Consider the following 22,398-nt stretch of genomic DNA (forward strand, 5'->3'; position numbering starts at 1 on the left):
TTCGAATAAGCACTTATTTGCATTTGGCACCCAACTTTTTCAAGTGCTAATTTTTAAATAAGCATTTGTGACTATTTTGTCTTTTACTTTCTTTCAAATTTTCAAAATATACCCTTTGAAACCACTTTTATTAAAACACTTTTATGTATGAAAGCACTTTTATAGAAGTACTTTTATGAAAGCACCTTTACAAAAGAACTTTTATAAAAATACTTTTACGAAAGCACTTTATGTTTATAGAAGTACATTTATAAAAGTACTTTCACAAAACTGCTTTCTTAGAAGTATTTTTATAAAATTCAACTAGTGGTATTTTAAAATTTAACTAGGGATAATTTTAGAAGAAAAAAATTGAATAAGTGCTTATTGTATAAACACTTAAAAAAACTGGAAATTTAGGTTTAAAAAATAAGTTCTTATTTAAAAAATAAGCACTTATTTCGAACTTATTTCCCAAATACCAATAAATGATTGATGACGCAAATAAACATTTATTTTGAATAAAGACTTATTTTTGAGCACTGCCAAACATGGCCTTAGTAACGCCAAATCTACCGGCCGGTTCCCAAATTCCAATTAAAATCGTAGCTTGAATGAGCAAATCCATGAGTGAGATTCTACATTGCGCAGATTGAACGTTCATACATGATAGAGCCAGACAATCAGCTTTCAGTTGTAAATCCAGAGAAATGGCGCTCTATCTCAGTGCCTCTGAAGTGAGACCAGATTATTCTGAGGCAAAACCGCCAAAACTGTGCATACCTATAGCCATTACAGGTTCTGTTTATCTCTTCTCTGCAATTTAGGCTTTTTCTTCCTGTTCTGTTCTACTTTTTCAATTTAATGTATGTTGAGCCATAAGAAACCCATGTGCAAACTGTCAATAATCTTCACTCCAGGGTTAGAAACACGTACGTGATTCATGTTATCTTTGAGTTTCCGTGGGCAAATTTTACATGGTTTCGCAGTTTAGTTTTGATTTCTTCTATTTCTTCACTGTAAATCTCGGTTGACAATGGATGATGTTAAGATATCCAATTGGTTAAAAGGTTGCCTTTGGCACTTGAATATCACCAAACTGATAAAGCGTTGCAAGGTCGTCCCTCTAGTTGCTTAGGTGGGCGCCTAGGTGACGCTTAGGCAATAAGAATTTCATAAAATAAAAACTAAGTTTTTCCTACTTCTCTAGTTTATATACAATTCAGCATGCATATTAATTGGAAAAATAACAATTTTATTTATTAATAACTTTAATTTCTTCTCAAAACATGGAAAATCAATCTATCTAAGTAATAGTATTTCAATTATAATAATTTCAATACTTCCAAAAATGATACTGAGCTAATAAATATTTAACGGAGCAATTTCATCTCAAATTAGCGACTAAATAAGGCTATAATTTTATATGGTAAAATTTAAGATAGAGAGAGTAAGTAAAATAGAAAAAGAACAATGGTGGAGCTGTTGTTTTATTTAATGTAAGAGACTTCTTTATATTTCTGTTTTGTTTTTCTTTTTCTCTTCTCAAAACCTTTGGATCTTTTAAATTTCAGTAGTAAAACGTTAAAAAAAGTATAAATGATATATATGGTATATTAGTAATTTAGTATATAATAGAATGTAGGAACATAAATAATAGTAAGATATAGCAATATAAATGATACTATAATACTCCATCCTGTCATTTTAGTCTCCTAGGTGGGCACCTTATCGCCTATGCAGGTGCCTAGTTACTATAAACAAGGCGTTTAGGTGAGGCACCCGGCCAAGAGTGCCTAGTTGCCCAGTCAATGCCTAGGTGGAAACCTAGGTGATGCTTGACAGCTATGTCTTCCTCTCAGTTGCATTCTAGAACTAAAGGGAATGGCAAGGAGGTTGGGGTGGTGTTACAGGATAAGGCACCAAGAATTGTGTTAGAATATGAAAAGAACCAAGACCCAACTCAGGTTTATGGCAGTTGGAAACCTTTTAAGTCAAAAAGGCTTTTGTTTGGAATCATTTAGGTATGTTCCAGGAAGTTTCTCTACTTCTTATAGAGGTGTTGTTTTGGAAGGTGGCTTCTGACTAGCTCATATATGTGGAATATGCGAATGATTTTCTTGTGTCTGGTTTTTGGGAACCAGATCAGAAGAACCATTTCTGTATTTCCACACACATTGGCGGAAGAGAAATTTCAATAAAAAATGTCAAGGAAGCTCTAATTGTTGGAATCAGGATGTGGATACTATAAACAATTTCCACAAGGACAGCAAGAAAGATGTCTTCTTCAAGAATGTTTAGGTTTCATCTATGGAGAGTTCTAATCCATTAAGTTCATTGACTTCATTGTCAAATGGTGGAAATATTGACTGACTAGGTACTTGACACAATTTTGCTGAATATTTATATTTAGTCCATAAGATAATCGTTACTCTAAAAATACTCTAAAAAAGCTGTTGAAACTAATATTCAGAAAACATTATGTAGAGTTTACTGTTGAGTCTTGACCTATGATATCCAGATGTCTGCACAAGGGTGTTGTATTATGTTGGATACTTCAATTTTTAGTGTAAATTTCACATCCAATACCATATCCAGCCGTGTCCTTGTCATGCCCTGGTAACATAGGACTTGCCATGAAACAGTGTGAAAATAAAATTCTTAACTTATGATCTGTGTAACTATCTCATTAACATTTCTTCTTTAGTATATTTCTTATTTGTTTTCATATGCTTAAAAGTTTTCACCTTGCCTTTTCTCCCTATCTTCTATAAATATTATTTTATTATCCCCAAAAAATAGCAAGAAATAAACCTTTTTGACCTGGAATAGGGATTCTTTTCATGCATTCACAGATGCTACTTTTTTGCTTCTTGACAAAACAGTACTAACTCAAATCAGTTTCTTTTCTTGCCAGCTGCACTTAGGTTCTTGGGAGAGAAGAAAACTCTATTACCACCTTAAGTGGTCGTTGCATTAGGGATTCCCAGTTGCAGATGGGTGCCTATTCATTTAGGTTTTCATCTTTTACTGGTAGACGAATGTGTAATATGGTATCATTTGATCCGTTTTAGGTTTGAACTCTTCTTGTGATACTTATGGGGATGGTTGACATCAATTCGTTGCCTATTCATTCATTGAATGTACCTTCTAAAGCTTGAGTGATTTTTATGTCTGTGATCTTTATTTCTTTTTTCTGAGGGCTTAACACATAGGATTCAACCGTGGTAATCACTATAGGAATTCTGGCTGTAGTAGTGCCCTAATGCTGAGTATTGATGCATTTTTGTAGAACTTCTTGAGGTTCTGATTTAACAAATGGAAAATACCAACTGTTGATTTCTTTCACCAATTGTATGTGTGTGAATGTATGTATGTATCAGAAGCAGTTCAGAATTTTATTAATGATGAAAACTGAATCTCTTACAACAGAGGAAAACTTATTAGTGATGAAAGGCAAGAGACCCCTACATCAGAAAGATGCCGAAGTGAGAGAAGCAATATACAGCATAAAGCTGAGCTAAAATCTGAATTGATATAGAGAAACACAATCAACCTACTGGATAAATTTGAACTGAAATTTGAATGTCATCATGCTTTCATATGCATTTTTTTTTATCACTTATATGCCAAATTAATACTTTGGTTCATAATGCTGCATTTTCCTTTTACCTTTAACAATGTGCTAATTGCACAAATACATACTTTATGATTTAGCATGTTATCCTAGTTTTTAACCTAATTTTTTTTTTCGGTAATGAACTTAAAGTTTTGAACAAAATTCCCCATGTTAAACAAGTGTTTCTATTACAAATTGTGTAATGCTTTTGTCCGATAAAGAATTAAGATATGTCTAATTTCACAGTGTGACAAACCTGTATACACCCTTTTTCTGCCGTTCTCTCACTATATCTTAAAGGAAGAGAGAAAGGCATGTCAACCTTTGCACTGTTTACATCTACTATTGTTCATTAGCATATGGAGGCAATATCGTAATAGTAACTAGTATGATGATAATTATTTGGGTGAGATCTCACTTACAACCTTCTGTGCTACAGATTGGAATATGCAGGACCGTGTCTCCTTCTGTTCAATATCATGTAGGTCCTGCAGATATTAAGACATTTGGATGTTTTCCAGGCATGCTAATCTATCAAATGATCAATACAAAAGGGGTTATAGTTGCAACCTTTGACATTGTATTTCAGATCTCTATGGACTGACAACTTTTTTTTTTCCTGGAATAAAACAAGGGGAGAGAAAATTTTGAAGGGGTGGGTATGGGTTGTCATCCTTATGGAACCATTTGACTTCTTAAATAAATGAATCAATTTTCTACTTTTAAGAATTTTGATACGTATTCCTTTCTGCTTCAAGAATTTGCATATCAATACAATTTATGTATCTTACCCTTTGAATATAAATATATTATTTCCATCAACTAGAGCTTATCTTTACTCCCAAATGACATTTAGTGCTAGAATACAGGAAAATAAAGTGGGGGTACCTTTTGTCAAGGGGGAGTATCATGATAGAGAAGCCCTTGGGAAGCTTGAGGATCATGATCAAGTGAGGATGAAAGGAGTATCAAGGTGTTTCTAGGCAGTCCTTTGGGTGAGTGTTTTTTCTCTGAGGGTAGCAAGTGTCATGAGAAGTTTAAGGCTTTTATGTGGAAGAGGGGCTTGGGTATGGCAGTTGAAGGTATGTATAACATCAATGGGATTTATTCTTTTTTTGTAATTTTGTTTTTCTTTGTTCAGAGGGTAACTTAGGTGAAGTTATCCCCTGGGAGTAGTGGTGGCAAGGGGTTTTTAGAACTCAGTTTGTGAGGATGAGAGGGGGAGAGTTGTCGGGGAAAATCTAGTCAGTAACTTCTCGGGTGATTTCCTATTCTTGAGGGTTGGGAGTTATTATATTATTTGGTGAGAGATGGGCATTGATCTTAGTGGTTTTACCGGGCTGTCTTTAGCTAGTGAAATCTCTTGGTTGGTGTTGTTCAATATTGATTTTCGCCTTTCTTGTCTTAGTTTTCCTTTTCTATCTCTGCTTTCTCTTTCTCTCTCTAGATAGGGGACTGGTCCTTGTACCTCAGGGTTGGAGATGCTGTGTATTTTGGGATTAGATGTGGTCACAATTCTCTTGTCTTTTTTTTCCCTTCTCAGGAAGGGGAGGGGGTATTTGGGGGAGTTCTGCAGATTTTAGAATATGTAGGGCCGATATTTCTGCCTGGGTGCACATTACAGATTTTGGAAGGCTCAACCTTGGGCACTGTGTGGATCTCAGGAAGGCATCTCCTTCAAACAAAGAAAAGCTCAGGAAGGCATTCCTGGTTCAAGACTCTGAAGCCTAAAGTGGAAGTCGAGAAGACCTTGAACTCATCATAAAGCAAATTGTACAAATAGAGCTAAATTGTGCAAGAAGACACAAATAAAGAGTGGTACATTGGTAAGAAAATCAAATGAAAGCAAAGTTATCAAAGAAAATAAAATCATTAAAAATACAAGAAGAAACCTATAGGCGCTAATTATGTCTTGTGGTTGTGGCCACCCTAGAAAGCACCCTAGACGACACCTGCGGCACCAAGGGAGAAAATGATTTCACACAGTTGTCCATATTACCCACTGATGACAATGGCATGCAGCATGAAACCCAGACAACTGAAGAAGCCAAGAAGATGAGTGAGATTTCTAATCCTTCATAGTCTGCAAGTTTCAATGCCATTATTGTCCTGGTTTGCTAAAGAAGGGGTAGAGGAAAATGTTGAAGAAACTGATGTTAAGGAAAAGATTGTAATTTGTTTACACTTAATGATTCTGAGGAGCGTGAGATGCAGTCTACCAGTGATATGAGTGAGATGAAAATGTTCTCTAACCATCTAATTCTTCCAGGTTCTCCACCTGAAGCTATCCCAATTGATGGAATTTATGAGGCAAAGATTGATGGTAGAACATTGAAGGAAACAAATTAGAAGGCCAAGCCTCACACCAAATGGATCGATTGGGAGGGCAACAGGTTATCCAAAACTAATAGAGATCTTGAATGTAGTAATGATGTCAACTCAACAGGCTGCTCTACTTTTCCTGTCTCAATGGTAGAATTTTATGAAGTTCCAAAAGAGTCTCTAGATATGAAGGAGCCAAGTTCTGGTGCTGATGACCATTCTTTACACTAAAATGGAGTTGGAAGATGCTTTACCTCAGCATTTTAAATTCCAAGCTTAAGGCCAAGGGCAAGTACAGTTGCAACATCTGGTCCTGGAACTGACATCAGCACAAGAGTATAGAAGGTATTTGGTGAAGAAGCTAAAGAGACAAGGGGATGGTGCAGCTGCTTGTAAAGAAAATGAAGATGAAATTGACAGCTTATAAATGTGATGACCTTGAAGGTTTCAGTGGTGTGGCAAACCGATTTCCCACCACCCCTGCAACCTTGAAAGATAGAACGCACGCGTAGGATAAGCCAATCCCAAACCAGGGGTGTAGCAGTAACAAGTGGTTCAGCTGCCACAAGGCCACAAAGTATGCCATGTTTCATCAGCCGGTTCATGTTGAAGAGAATCTCTTCAACCTCAAGTGCCTGTGGAAAGGCTGTAAGATGTCATTCTTTGTCAAGGATGGAGCACATACAAGTTCACAAAGAAAAACTCTGAGAACACGGGATCCAGCTGCAAGTTGGGAAGTCTCCCGTATATGGATCTTAAATTCATGGAGAGATGTTCCCAATGTATGGCTAGATGCCATGCTTGCAGTGTCCACGGGGATTTTGCTTTCAGGAGATCCCGTTGCTTCATAAAAGGGGAGCATCCGTACAAGTGCAAAGTAACAGGGTGTGGGTGAGTCTTTTGACTGAATGTTCAAGTTTTTGTCAGATTTCAGCCGGGCACTCTATGAACTTGCCAACATAATTGACATTATTTTAGCTGATTTGCTTGTGTTTAGACGATGCAGGAGAGAATGAGTGGTTAAATTCCGCATTCACAGACTCAGATACATGAAAATTGTAAATTAGACAGAATTCTTGTTAGGCTTACGTTCTTCATGATTTCATGGACTTGTGCAAAGGGTATGTTGATATGTTATAATTTTGCATTCACTTGGGTTAGGATTGCTCTGCCTGGTTTTTCCAGAGTAGTAATTGCCTCATTGGGTGAAAGATATGGCTTCTACTTAAACTTAACATCAGAGGTTGTGTTTGTTACATTGTTGTTTCTACCTAAACTGAAACGTTTTGGACTGATCAATACAAATTGATGAACGATATGTTTGTCACTTCACGTAAGAGAGTCACTTCAGCTAAAATGATTCCTGAACAATTCTAAAATAAAATCTATTATACAGACGCGGAAAAACAATCCCCATGATATCCATTAATAATAAATATTCATTAATAATAAGCCGAGCTTGGTTTCTCTGAAGCAACCCATTCTCTTGATGCCTCACTTGCAAGCCAGTCCACCACTTGGTTAGTAGGACATATTGATGCTGCATCACTGAACGATCTGCCTGCACTACTCCTTAGCTATTGAGCTTGCCCTCCACCAGTATGGGCTTCCTGTTAAAGCTAGAGTTGTGATTCTTGAATCTCCTATTAGTACCGAGGTGGTTTCTACTTCCTACCTGCTCGCGAGTTTATGGGCTGTGCTATTAGTAGCTTTTCCCATGCTGGTGGAGAATACTATTAACTGGAACGTATGAACAGCTGCCATCACTTTGGTTGAAGCATCAAAGTTCATTTTAATTACATTCTGGGGGTAGCCATTTGATCCACTCAATCATTTTGGGATTGTTTTTTATTTAACTCTCTAGAGCTTGTTAGCATTTTGATAGCCGATCAGTCTTTCATAGTCTTTATTAATTATTTCTTGAATCTTGAGGCCTGTAGCTAAGTTTCTGTTGGCAAAAGTTCTCTGAGCTTGATTTCTCCCAGAATAGATTGAATTCGAGGTCACTTTTATCTTCAGTCATTTTGATCCACCAATTATTTATATTGTGGTTATTATTAAAATTTGGGGTTTATGAGATTATGATTTATATCCTCAATTTCCCCGCACACCACACACTCCGGGTCTATATTCATACCTCTATTAAATAGTCGTTTCTTAATTGGGAGTTTGGTCCTGGGCATTAGACATAAACAAGTTTTAATTTTAGATGTGCATTTGAATTTATCTATAACTTTTAAACAATTTATTAGCTCAGTATTTTCTTCTGAATCTGAGTTTAGAAAACTCATGTGCTGATTTCATTGTGAAGATGCCTTTTGGATTCCTTCTCCATATAACTTGATCCTCTTCATCTTTTCTCGATGGTGGGCTATGCTCGTCAAAGCCCATGAGGCTGCTTCTTTGGCTTTTGTTTTCTACTTTTATTATTAACACCGTAGGATATTTTCCTCGCTCAAAATCTTCTAGCTTAATTTCATCATGCTTGCAGTTAACTAATTCTATTTTCATAACTTCTAGACCACCTTTCGATTTCCTTATGCATATTATGCTCCAACTAAATACAGCTAAGGGTCTTTTTCATGTTGGTTAATAAGGTAGCCACCCCTTCACCTGGAGTAAAGTTTAGGGAGAGAGAGAGAGCATGCTAAGGGTCTTGGGCCATGTTACTAACCACTGATCAACTGCTCTATTTTACCACCAATTGAAAAGGTCTTGCTCTTTCAGTATTATTACTTCTTTTTAATCCTTTCAATGCAGAGCAAGGTTCTAAATATCAACAAGGGCCGATATGCCGGGGCATATCAGCCAGTGTCGGTACTTTTTTTAATGTTTTATTTTTTTTTCAAAACGAGTATGGTCTGACCCGATACAACCCCTGTAGAAGCATATCAGAAAGTCATCGACACGATACGTATCAGCTGATACGGGCCTATACGTATCGATACTTTGAACCTTGATGCAGAGTATTGATTTATTTGTTTTTTTAGCATTGGTGCCCCCAAATATTTTTCTTAATTCAACGTAGGAATTCTAGATATCTTATCTATTATTATTTGTTGAAGCTTGTTACAAAAATTTCTAGAGAATATCATCAATGATATCTGATAACTCAAGAGTTTATCTGCATCTTTTGCATATTTATCAAGAGGATGTCTTGCATTAATTGAAGCCTTTGCAAATAATAGGCAATCTTCAAATTCTAATAAATGAACTATACGCCCATTTTTTGCCAATGACAAATAGGTAGAGGTGCAACTTGGGTGGGTGGATTCAGATTGGGCTTTGATCAAAATTTGAATGGGCCTAGCACAAGGCCTAAGCCCAAGGCTGTGTAAAATGCCAACTGGGGCCAACACAAGTTGCACCCCAACAAGAATAACTATGGCAATAGAGGGTCTCCTTGCCTAATCCCTCTAAAGAAATGAAAATGAGATGCTTCGGATCTGTTTACTATGAATAGATAACTCACCGATAAAATACATTCCATGATCCAGTTTGTCTATTTCTGGTGAAACCGAAAATTAGGGTTTTCCTTATATAGCTCTATCAATTCTTTCATAGGATTGTCCCATATCAATTTTAAAAGCAGTTGATCCTAGTTTCCTATTTTTTATTTTATCAGTGTTCAAAAATATTTCATAGGCTATCAGGATACTATTTGCTATTTGCCTGCCCAAAACAAAGGTAGATTGGTGGGGGAGATTAATTTACCATGCAACGATTTTATATATTATAATAATCACATAAACTTAATAATGGTACAATGTTTCTATTCCAATTTGTAGTGATCAACCCATTTAGGTAGACACAGCAAAGGTAACAACACAATGATAATGACCCAAAAAAGGAACATTGATGATGAGCTTCAAAGCTGGGCCTCTCGTGAAGATTAGCAAAATCCAGCTAGAACCCATTTTTAGGTTTTCAATTGAGGATCAAACATCAAAGGGGTAATTGCAGTCTTGATTTTGGTTCCTTCTGCCGGTCTTTTCTATAGAATTTTTGGCATGTCAAAATCCATCCAATTCAACACTGCAAAGTGGAGCACCACAGCATTCCCAGTACATCTACTCTACTGTAATTAGATTCCTGGACAATGCCTTGGGCAAAGAAGCTGTTGCATAGTTATGGGCATGGTATCAAGATGCTACGAAATTCTCTATTTCCATAATATGGGATTCTATGGCTGAGTGATCTCTCTTGAGCAAAACGCCTTTTCTCAACTTCTGTGTACCTCGATTGTCCATCAACTTGTTCTCTCAACTATTCATTCTGAAAAACGTCTGGGTCAGAAGTCAGAATGGAGGCTCCCCATAACGAGGAAAGAAACCTACAAATATAAAAATCCAAGGTTTTGATAGATGTCATGTAGTACCTAGTACGTCCATAACAAAAGGACACTACTGTTTGATTATTATTTTTTTATTAACTAGGAACAATCGAAGGAGTGTCAACTAGGGAGGAAAATAGAAGGAATAGATGCCCCCCCCTACAAGAGATGCTTGTCTTCTTCCCACTTTAAAAGATTCGACCTCAACTTTTTCAAGAAAGATTCCTAGCTTTGAACTTCATTGGCGTATAGAACTATTAATCTATCTATTGCATTTGTATGTCTTTTGCATCTGCCATCATATCATTCAATTCATTTACAGATTACAGCACAAACAAATCCTCTCTCTCTCTCTCTCTCTCTCTCTCTCTCTCTCTCTCCCCTACCCACAAGTAGTCATCTTCTTCATGTCCAATAATTGTTTATGGTAGCATATATTAATCCATGTTCTTCCTCCTAAACATCAAATCCAAATAAACACAGAAATGAACGAAAACAATTTTGCTCCCGTTCATCCTCAAGTTCCTATCCCCCGAACAAAGCAAACCTACCAGTCCAATCGAGGTCATCCCGCAAAATCATGAATTATCTGATCTCCAAAGTGCTTCATTAGATGATGTTCCTCTTGTTGTGGTTGCTGGTGTTGCTGTAAACCCTCGACGCTGTGCCTCAGTCCTAGGGTAAGGGAGACAGCTCCTAAACCCCCCATGTCTATCCCGTTTTGGTGATGTGGCATGAAACCTATCAATCCATTGTCTATGCCCGATGGAAGCTGGCTGTGTATTCTTGCCCGTTCCCCTTGATTCCATTGATCAGGGTTCCTGCCATTTTCAGTGTTCAGCACAGGACCAGATCCTGAGCATTCTGATTGTTTTTCAGACAATGCCTCTATCATAAGCTTATGGGAGGATTCATCCCCTGCATGCACATTCTCACCACTGCTGACGGGCCGGCCTTCATTCTTGCCTGTATTCAGGTTCATTTCAGCAGAACCTTTGGTTTCAAGCATGTGTATCTCTTCAACCATAGGCTTCCACACTCTTACTCGAGCATTGATGAACCAGTTTGATACCTACATACACAAATCAAATGGAACACGAGATGGCCTTTGTACATTAGTAGTCACTTTATCACCTCTCTACGTGGAAGAAACAAGAAACCAACACAACGTGTTTAGGTTGCGTTTGGATGAGCTTCAGGCTTTCTGCTTTTTATAAGGCCCAAAAGCACAAAGCCCCATTACTTGATGTAATGGTAAAATCCAGGGCAGCCAAGCATGAGAATGGGGGTCTGAGTCTACCCCTCCCAGGGGACTAACATTGGGTAAATGGCCTCTTCGTTTTGAGACATAAAAGTGCTTTGGCTTCAGATAATAATCTTTTAAAAGCAGTACTTTACAAATACCCAAAGCACTTTTTTGGTTCAATGTTGTTTTCCACAACCCAAAGCTCAAAAGCAAAGGCTTATCCAAACAATGGTTGGGCAAGGAAATACGAGTGTGGACCATGCACAGACTTTTTTATTAAACCAGCAGATGCAGCATCATCCAGGGTAAGGCAAAACCAAGGTTGGCACACTTCTACAGGCACCACAATGATTTAGCACCCATGATTTCCGGGCCATTGATCATTTTAAATGCACAGTTCATTGTCTGTGACACACAACAACCATATGATAACAATTCTGCATCCTGACTACATGCTACAAATCCATGAACTAAGATATTAGAATCAGTGTAATGTGGGGTGCACCTGATTCCGAGTTAAGCCAGTTTGAGTAGCTAACATAAGTTTATCTGCGTCAGTTGGATACCTGAACAAATGCAATGAAAAACACCAATGTTGTCGAATACAATCCAATGGGAGAGAATGAAATGCATCAAATATTAGGATGTAAAAAATGAGAGATAGCTAGCGTTGACTCACGGGTGAAGAAAATGATCAAATAACCATGCTCTGAGAATAGCAACAGCACGTTCTGGGAGGCCTCTTTGAGGCCTCCACACATGCTGTTGAGGTTCTAGGAAGCCCAAACCATCTCCAGTAGACTTTGGCTTCTGAAAGCAGTGATTAATAAACTTCATCCTTGGTGCAACTGTATCACCTCTACTATTAGTAGTGCCATTAGTGGGAGATGACAAATCCTCTCCCAGAACCTTTGTTATGTGTCTCAGCTGATCTGAGATGGCACTCTTCAAGCAATGGAAATGCCTAGAGACATTCTTCAAAGCCAATGCAGTGAAAGGGGTAGCAGCACTGAGACCAGCTACTGATTCAAACGATGATACCACCATCTGCATCTGTTCCTGGTATTGCTTGTATCTTCTGCATACCTTCCGATACAATAATGGGAGAGTAAATCAATTACCAAATGGAGTTTATTAACAATAAGCCAACGGAGTGTTCCCAAAAGAAAATTGAAGCTAGAGAACGTTAAAATTGGATCAATTCATCTCTTTGGATTTAAAATTCTTTCAGTAATGGAATTGAGCCAAAATAAAATTGTCCCGGTAGTTGTCAGTTAAAACAGCATTCACTACTGAGTGTCTAAGAGCAACAAAAGGTAGTCAAAAGGATAATGTAAATAAAGTTGGATAAAAGGAGTTAATAGGACATTCCGATCAAGATCAGAGCAAACAACAATGCAGCTGTCAGCCACTTTATATTCATACAAGGATTGTATTGATTGATTCTTTATGATAAGTCACTTTTGGCCTTTGACCTGGAAAATTGAAGTTGGTAGAGGATACTATTAACTGAAAGTATAACACACACAAAGGGGTAAAAAAACAAGTTTGTTTCACACAAAGAATATAACCATATAACATGCTAACACATAATGAATGGGCTTTGGTTTCTATAAGTAATATTAAGCACCAAATAACTATGAAAATAAGAAAAATAATCCAAAACTTAGGTCTGTATCCATTCCACCTCTACCAAGACCCCCCATATATAGTTGGGACCATCATTTGGGCAATGGCCCTTTTACCCCACACCACTGTATATGGCACAACATGGTAAAGATAACACCATACTTCACACAAAGAATTAAATAATTTTCACCATTTACTAGAACTAGAGAAGTATGACTCCATAGTATCCTCTTTCTTTTTTTGAAAAGGTTAAGGTAAAATTTATTAACAAATAAAAAAAAAAACAAGAAAAGAGATTATATAGCAGGAAGATCATCCATTGGACAAAGGAGAGCTGCAAAAAGAGGCTCTAACCCTAACCCAGACCAGGGCCACCCACTGACACCACCAGCCCAAAGACTTTAAACCCAGGTAAGGAGCTAACCCCACCCCATGACACAGCAAACAAGCCAAAATGAAAAAAACTCCACGAGAGACCCTAAGTCCCGCATAAGTATTCAAATGAATAATTGGACAAATTTCATTCAGCTGAAATCACTCTTGTTGCACCTTATATCCAAAACTAATAAACATAGAAAGGTACAGAATTGACCTAAACTATGATAGCTGATTCTACAAACCCATTCAACAACGATTATCATCATCAACATCATCCAAGTCCCAACTATATGGGGTCGGCTACATGAATCCTGTTTCTCCATTCAGTTCTGTTTAATGGTGTGCATTAATGAATTTTTTAATTCACATTGTGTCACACATTCAAGGGCTCAACTAAAAAAAAAAAAAAAAAGATGGCAAGTATCACTTGCATATTAAAATATTTTTATATCAGAACACCAGTGAAGGAGATTACAGAATGTAAATAATGATCTATGCATTCATACAATAAAATTAAATACTCTAATACATATTTAGAACTACAACAATGCCATAATTCTTTTTCTTTGTTTTTTTGTACTTACAATAATGCCACAATTCATATTAACATAAGGTGGTATATCACATCATGGCAGTAATGGTCCTTCAAATATATTCAAGTTAACCAGTTGTAAATTCCATAAAAAAAAATTGAACCAAAGAAGGTGAAAATTTTTCATTGCATGCCAAGACATGTGAATAACAAATTTTACACCCTGAAAAACTTGCACTGTAGAATTGATGTCCCCCTATTCAAGACCCACTGTTCAAAGATGGTCTTTATTGGTATACAATCGACTATGAAATTCACTAAACACAAATTGAGTTGATAAACATAAAAATCAAAGATAAGGTTTGCTGTGGAAAATCAATTTTGTTGTCATCATCTCCACTTTACAAGGATACTTTGAAAGTAGGTGGATCAAAACAAACAAAATTGATTACAAAACTTGTCTATTCTGGTGGATTAAGATTTCTTGCACTTTAGAGGGTGAGTTAGATGTCATCAGTTTCAGAAAAGTAGTGATTAAAAGATGTCACCGCAATGGAAAGACTGAATAGCATAGTTGCTCATATCTAACCCCAAAATGAAACCATATATTTTCCCACCACCCTTCTGTTTCTCTCAAAATTAAACCATTCTAAAATCACGTTTCATAAAGATAAGCATATCAGGAAGTTCCTCTGTAACAGCCCCCAAATCTTTCGCAATCACCAAATACTTCTAATAACAAATGCGCATCTTCTTTAAAGCTCCTAAATTTAAAAGGAAAATATTTTGTTAAGCTATTAAAACTGCAACATAACTTGTCAATTTATATACATAGTGAATTTTCTTGATCAGATTCAGATCGGATATACCCAGATCTTAGGACTGTCGATCTGGATGTTATAAATCACAGAAGTGCTTTGGTATTAGTAAGATAAGTTATAAACTACTCTGGTATTATACATCATTAATAAAAAGTAGGCTAAAATAATTATTCATAAAAAAAGGCTAACATAATTTCCATGGGCCTTGAAATTGTGAACCTTTGGTAAAAATAAAGAACTTGAACCAACTTTTCCCATGAACATACGTTAATTTTACGTAGATGTGTGCATATAGATGGTAATAAATATTGTTGGATTTTTTAATCATAATAAAATCAATGAAAAAAACTGATGTTCTTAGTGATTATCATCTCATAAAAAAGATTGTGGTGGACTTATATTTAATCTGATAAAAAGAATTAATGGAATTGATATTAGATCCAAATCCAGTTTAATTAGACCAGATTTTGGATTCAGACTCTGACTATAATATTTGTTCAGACCCTAATACAAGTAAACATATCATGAACTTTATAATTAAGTTCTGACAAAATCTTCTCGTGGAAGTTGTAAAAGAAGGTTTGAACTTTTCTTTCTTTGACATTACAACATGAATTCCAAGCACTTATCCAAATTATGAAGCATAGTTCATACACTCGCCAGAAAGGACAAAAAAGAATATATAAGTGCTGGTTTTTTTTTTTTTTTTTTGAGAAAACCTATGAACCAGATCATTGACTACAGTACAAAAGACAAGAGTAGGAATAGCCGCCTGATAAACTAAGAAACCCATTTTGGTGGCTGAGCCTCAGCTTGCTCCACCGAGCTCAGTTATTCATGCAAGGATTCCTAAGGCAATACCCAAGATATTTAATACCAATTAGGGAAAAAATGAAAATTCAAATACCCATGGAAATATGTCTAGTGCATCTCCCAAGAAACATTAACCAATCAGTAAGAAAAAGGAGCATAACTAGCTTATATCAACGAACATTAGTATTCAAAAGTGAAAGACTAACCTCCTCCTGCATGTACAAGAGCTTTGCCTTCCTTCTTTGGAACTCAGGATGATACGATTTATAAAATCCACTTCCAACTGCAGCTTCACCACTAGCCTCAATGGAACTATAGAATGAAGAAGAGGAGCCACCAATGTTGCCACCCCTCACAGTCACACTAGTCTCATTTCCAGCATCACTAGTATCACATGGCATGCTTATATCTCCCAACTCCTTCTCAGACGGCTCAGAAGTTTTGACAAGCTTCGGACCAGTCACACTGCAAAATTCATCCAGTAGCTGTTGGGCAGGCTTCAAGAACTTTGAGCTCTTCAAAATTGTTGCATACCCAGTGAAGGGCCCGAGGGGACCTGAACTTCGACGTTCATATGCAGAAGAGCTCATAATGCCTTGAATACTATTTACATAACCTTTATTACCAATCAATGGTTTGGAATAAGCGGAAGTATTACTCCTCAAATCTTGAGAACCATTGAAAATGCCAGTTCTGGGTTGTAAACTTCCAGATCGAAATCTTTCCCCAAACTGAGCTGCATGCAATTCGGAAGGCTGGTGAGAGGAAAGCGACAACGATAGACCTTGCAACGTAGAATCGCTACCAATGGTCTCCAAGTTTCCTTCACTATTCTTGTTTATTCCGAAACCCAGATCAGAATTCCACTGATGACTACCATCTACCGGCCTATGCGCCCAAGCACCGGTAATGTTAAGCCTTGATGCACTGGCCTGACTACCAAAAACCGGCAAAAGAGCGAGCTCATTTCCACCATCCACCCATGAACCAGTTTCCCGAACACCTTGCTGCACAAGAGAAGCCATTTCAAAACCTTGGTTCTCAATATTGGAAGATGTCACGACCTCCTGAAGGGTATTTTGGTAAAACGGGGGAGAACTGTACTGCATTGATTCATACTGCTTTTGGCTATTTTGACTGGATAATTCAGTGGATCGGTTGGTCAAAGAAGATTGGACATCTGGGTACCCACCATGACCAGGCTTCAAATAGAGGGTAGACGCAGAACCGCTGTTATCCTTCACCATGCCGGAAATAACTGCCCCACCAAGTGAGGTGGTCTGATTGCATGCATTACTTGTGGATCCATTCACATAACTCACAAGCCAATCACAGCTCTGCTGTGACCCAAGGCCCTTCCAATACATAGGATTGGGGGTATCTCCGGGTTTAGCCAAAGGATTAAAGTTGGATGAAGTTGGGTTGGAAGAATTAACAAAAGAAGAACCGTCGGTCCCTACCGGCCTACAAGATTGATCCGCACCTGATCCTTCGTGCAGTAGTGAATCCTTGTGAGTTAACAAACAGTGGTTGCTCATTGAGAAGTTGAGCATTTCTGAGGAAACGGTTGTCGGATCATATAGCAGACCGCAGTTTCTAACGTTCCGAGCCTGAATCAGATCTGGGTTGAGTCCGGCGTCTCTGGGTAATTGCACCAAAGGATGGGAGAAATCTTGTGTATGGTGGCTTTGGGAACCGTTGTGCTGAACTCTCAGCTTGTCACGACGGCTTTTCTGTGCGACATGAGATTCAGGTTTGAAGTTGCTTATCCCCAACAGTGAACTCTCTAAATTCGTCGTTGTCGAATTAAAACATTCTGAATCAAATCCCTCAGACATGGACTTCTCTATTATATTCACGGCCTTTGACAATCTGTCACCTTCAGAGCTCCCCAGGGTCTCTTAATCTACTGAAGGACTCGTCAACTACCATGTTGAATTCCTGCAATGCAATTCAATCTTAGCGGGAACAAAAATCTGCATATAATATAAACCAGACTTCCGTATCAACATTAACCATTTAAACACGAAGAGATTGGAGGGGGGGGGGGGGGAAGAGTATTTATTTGAGGTGACATATTTGTAGCAGTTCAAAAAATCAAACATATAATCAAACCAGAGAAAGAGAGAGGTAGAGAATAAAGGATCCATTAATATAGCTGATAGCCGTAGGCGATGATAGTAAATGAACCAGACGAGAAGAGACTATACCGAGAAGACTTCGAGAATATCACATGGATTGCGAAAAACGAAACAAACAACGAAAGTGTGAGTGAAAGCAAAGCCTACTCCAGAAAAACAGCACATGTCTAAGTGAAAAATTATGGACTGGACAGTCTTCTCTATCTCTGATCACTATGCTTCTGTTTGTTTCTTTTCTCGTTTTCTCTCTTTAAGAATCTTTCGCGCTTTCAGCCAGGCAGCCTCTCTCTCTCTCTCTCTCTCTCTCTCTCTCTCTCTCTCTCTCCTGTGTGTGTGCCTGTTTCTGTCTGTGGCTACGCACAACAGTGCAATTTTACTACTATGGGTAACCTCAACACGGGAAACTCAGAAATCACGAAAAGCATAAAAAAGTTTCAGAAAACAAGAAAAAGGAGCAACTATACAACTGAACCACGAACAGTAAGCACTGCTGAAACCCCAACTTGGGAAGAGATACCGGCTAATCGTGATTGCAAAAGCTCAAGGCAATCGAATTTCATCTACTGAGTTAAAACCTCGGAAATCTCAATTTCATCCGACTCGGAACCAATCGAAACATCCTAAAGGCCGCCGAAGTGGTCATTAACTAAGTAAATTTTCAAGCTCAGAAACTGCTATTTGTAGGATAGTTCCTGCAACCGAAAGGCCTTTTTGTTTTCTCTAACCAGGAAACCACTGAGAACAGAATATTTTCTGCAACGATCGACCAAACCGGAGCGTCAATAATAGAGCCTAAAACTAGATCTAAGAACAAGAAAAACAACACAAGAGTTCCTTACTTTGGTGAAGCAACAAAGAATTTCGATTACCTCTCCCAAAGAAATAATTGTCGATTAGATCCTGGAACCGGAATTCGAGCTTTTTCCGACAAGACTTTACCGGAAATCCAACGGAAAATGGACCGAAATTCCAAGCTCACACGAGCTGGAGCAACGATAATAGCAAAGCGATAATCGCCGTTACCTTTAACGTCCATCACAGTCGGCTTTAACGTCATATCGCCGTCATCTTTAACGTCGAAAAACTCGCCCCTCGTAAATCTTAAAGACGGGAATACTCTCTTCACGCACCTCCCCACTTCTACCTCTCTAGTCTATGAGAGTAGTAACTCATTCCTCACCAGAAAAATGGAGAAAAATAAAGGTCAAAAGACTGAGACTACCCCCGCAAAATCTTCAAATTACGAAAGTACCACTACGTCAACAAAATGACTAGATTCTCCTCGCGGAAATTCTAAATTTACGCAACCGCCATCATGCCGAACAACTGTTGAGGTCGTACGTGTCAGCTGACGATTGGCAGGATTTGGCGGGTAAAACTGTGTACTGCATTGAGGATGCTGATAGATAGAAGACATGTTAATGACGTCAAGTGATGGTCGTACCGGGTCTGATCACTGCGGGGCCGCTTCAATTGTCGACCGCCAGATCTTTTGCTTGGTGAGGTTGGTTTTACCGATTACCGATAAAAAACAAAAAAAATAAAATAAAAAGAAAAGAAAAAAAGCGAGCCTGTCACCGAGTCACGTACGGCCAGGTTCTGTTGTTCCTGCGCTCTTCTGCTCGGAAACTCTCACTCTCGGTTACTCGGAATTACGAGAAAACCGAATATTTAGCAACTATTCAGTGGAATCGGCCTCAGGTTTGAATTCTCAATTAGAACCGTTGGAAGAGAATATTATCAAGTCATCAAGTTGGTCCTAACCATCACATGTACTTCGATTCCTTCGACGCCGACGACACGTTGTTCAATGAATCGGCCCATTTTAGAAAAGATCTCTAGTGAATAAATCTGGGCCGTTAATGAGATCATGACAACCACGTGGCGAGTACATATGCGGAGCGCCACGGGTTTTAGATTGTACCCGTCGACACCGGAATGAAGTACCGGGAAAAGCTTGCCAGACGACAGGACAAATCGACACGTGGGGAGAAGAGCGGCTGCCATGTAAGACTACACGTGGAATATTCCCGGGCACGTGCGGCGCTCTGTACTAAAAATCTTTTCTTTTCTTTTTTTTTTTTTTTCTTATCGAAAAGACTGGGAATATATATCAATATAAGTGTGTTGGAGTACGGAAGTAAAACGGGGGAAGAAGCAAGGATAATTAGGGAAACGAAAGAAAAATATGGTTGAAATCGGGAGGAAAATCTTCTCCGAAGTGTGGATACATAGAGGAGTGGGTCCCATTACATTAAGGGTGGGGATTAATTAAAATAATTAAGAGGGATGGGGAAAATGGGAAGACAAGTGCAGCAGAAGGAACAAGGAAGGAACAATCTCCAACCTGACGACAACCCTTATCTGCTGACGTCAATCTTTCACGTCACTACAGAAACCCTACAGGGCAAAACCTACATGCCCCCCCCCCTAAATTATGCTTTTTAACTTTTTAAGGAAAAAATAGATTTTTGGGGGCAAGTAATTTCTCGTAAGTATTTTCGGACGAAACTGCCCTCTACGTCAATAAAAATCTTCCGCTTGGCCTGTTTTGATTTGACAGAAAGTGAGAGAATTGACAAACCAAACACAGCCTAATCGAAGATGGGTGGACGTTTGGGTGCAAATAGGTGCTGGAGGTGGGAAGTGGTGATATTTGATATCATTATCTATTTTTCAAAAACTCGTGCCAGAGCCACATCGACATTTTAGGAATCGAAAATGAAAATATTGTTTGGTCGGCTGATTTCAATGATTCTCAAAAAATGAAAATGTTGTTTGGTTTGTTTGGTTGCAACCAATTACTTTTTACGAGAGATGACATGGCATTGGATGTGTCACGTGGAGCTTTGGATCCAGTGAAAAAATCACCCTAGAGAATCACTGCCAAACAAAATTTGACTTATATGGTAGGAATGTACCAAACACCAAAAATTGATGAATTTTGAGAAATCAACCACTTTAGAAATCACCAATTTTTGAAAAACATCACCTGTCTTCTTTATTTCTTTAACTGTTAATTTTATAATGATTAGAGGATGACTTCTATTATCCCAATGTCTCAGAACTTTTGAAATATATTTGTTTCGCATGTATATACATGCCTATCACGGTGTATTAATATAGATACCATACATCTAATATGTATTTAGGTATATTGTATTTTTACGCTCAAAGTATCACAATATGTTCATATATATTTTATTATATATATCTTCAGGGTCGTTGATACATAAATACTTTACTTTGAAGAATGATATTACTGTGTTGAATACTTTGCCTCCAACATTCAATGTGTAGATCAAGTGCAAAAGTAGGGGTGGATTTGACTATTCGAGTTTGGTCCCCTGAAACTATGTTAAGCTCGAGTTCAAATTCAAGCTAAAGATTTGAACTAGAATTCGACTATTAGTTAAGTATTTTTTAAAAAATATATATATATATATATATTTTTTTTATTTTATATATAAAAATTTAAGAATTATAAAAATAATTTATTATTAAACATATAAAAAATAAAAATTATACATACAAATAATATTTTTATTTTACATACAAAAAAGTAAGAATTATAAAAATTATTTATCATTATACATAAAAAATAAAAATATTATTATATAATAAAAATTATTTATTCTATATATTTACATGTATATGTATGTATATAATAAAAAATATATTTATTTATTATACTAAGCTCATGAACCTCACGAGCCAAACTTTATTGAACTCGATTAACAAACAAAGCCTATATATCAGGCTCAGGCTCAACTCCGTGCTCAATTTAAACTAAACTTTTCACAAGCCAAACTCGAATAACTCATGAAAAGATAAACTTGTGGCCACCCCTATGCATAAATGAAAGATGAAATGACGGTGGAAATGGGTGATATTAACTTTATAACCAAACTCACAAGAAATTATTTCAATTGGACAAGCCAACCAAATGCCCAACTACATGAAGTGGGGAGCAGCAGTGAGAGTCCACCTAAGCCTTTGAAAAATTTTCTGCATCTCTAATTTTAGTAAATACATCCAAAAAGAATAAATTATATATTATTATATAACTTGGTATAGGCATAGCTTCCAATCAGACAATTAAAAACATAATTAAGTCCTCACTAGCTCCTCCCATGTAACTGATAGGAAATGCATTGATAAAGAAAGATTTAACACCTGCCCACCCTAGAAGGTACATGGCTTTGGGCCCATAAGACGGACAAAGGAAATTATTTATGGAATTGGTGAGTTGGATACTTAATTGGTAAGTGACTTAAATGTATCCAAAATCTGCCAAAACTAACTACGACCTTTTCTAGCCCATATGGAAAATGATTTTTCATGAACTTTAGGGGCTTCACTAGACTTTAACCTGAAACGGATTGGGGTTGTTTCAATGATTTCTAAGATCCAAACCCAAGCGGTTTTTTACTCAAATTTTGATCATCTAACACTATTTAGGCCTTATTGTTTTATCGAAAAGCTATTTATCTGAGTAAGTGAATTTATGTATATTATTTTGATTCCTATGTAAATTATACAATGATTTTTTTTATCTATAAAAAATCATTATTAGAATATGTAA

At 37.3% G+C, this 22,398-nt stretch overlaps 1 protein-coding gene and 1 long non-coding RNA gene across 3 annotated transcripts; one reads left to right on the forward strand and one right to left on the reverse strand.

Annotated features, from left to right (window-relative positions):
- The first annotated feature begins 532 nt into the window (after positions 1 to 532).
- Positions 533 to 3,331, forward strand: LOC148870847 (uncharacterized). Its single transcript, XR_016106764.1, has 2 exons — positions 533 to 777; positions 2,897 to 3,331. It is a non-coding gene; the product is annotated as an uncharacterized LOC148870847 (long non-coding RNA).
- A 7,163-nt stretch (positions 3,332 to 10,494) lies between these two features.
- LOC148870848 (uncharacterized) lies at positions 10,495 to 18,996 on the reverse strand. Of its 2 annotated transcripts, none has more exons than XM_088967536.1 (5): positions 18,683 to 18,996; positions 15,879 to 17,613; positions 12,179 to 12,585; positions 12,005 to 12,065; positions 10,495 to 11,325 (listed from the first exon to the last, which is right to left on the reverse strand). In XM_088967536.1, the coding sequence occupies exons 2-5, from the start codon at positions 17,508 to 17,510 to the stop codon at positions 10,819 to 10,821; spliced, it is 2,607 nt and encodes an 868-aa protein (XP_088823662.1). In that variant the 5' UTR covers positions 17,511 to 17,613; positions 18,683 to 18,996; the 3' UTR covers positions 10,495 to 10,818. The 2 variants fall into 2 exon arrangements, with proteins under 2 accessions (XP_088823662.1, XP_088823663.1); XM_088967537.1 differs by having other exon boundaries at positions 18,837 to 18,976.
- Between the last annotated feature and the right edge of the window lie 3,402 nt (positions 18,997 to 22,398).

The sequence above is a fragment of the Nelumbo lutea genome, chromosome 2 (genome assembly GCF_056320005.1).
Source record: "Nelumbo lutea isolate HS-2025 chromosome 2, American lotus-T2T, whole genome shotgun sequence".
Classification (NCBI taxonomy): domain Eukaryota; kingdom Viridiplantae; phylum Streptophyta; class Magnoliopsida; order Proteales; family Nelumbonaceae; genus Nelumbo; species Nelumbo lutea.

Coding starts and splice junctions, on each gene's coding strand:
- LOC148870848 (XM_088967536.1), bottom strand. CDS start 17,510: ATGTCTGAGGGATTTGATTCAGAATGTTTTAATTCGACAACGACGAAT. Junction 12,586..15,878: donor TCTTGTACATGCAGGAGGAG/GTTAGTCTTTCA, acceptor TTGTATCGGAAG/GTATGCAGAAGATACAAGCA. Junction 12,066..12,178: donor TTTGATCATTTTCTTCACCC/GTGAGTCAACGC, acceptor GCATTTGTTCAG/GTATCCAACTGACGCAGATA.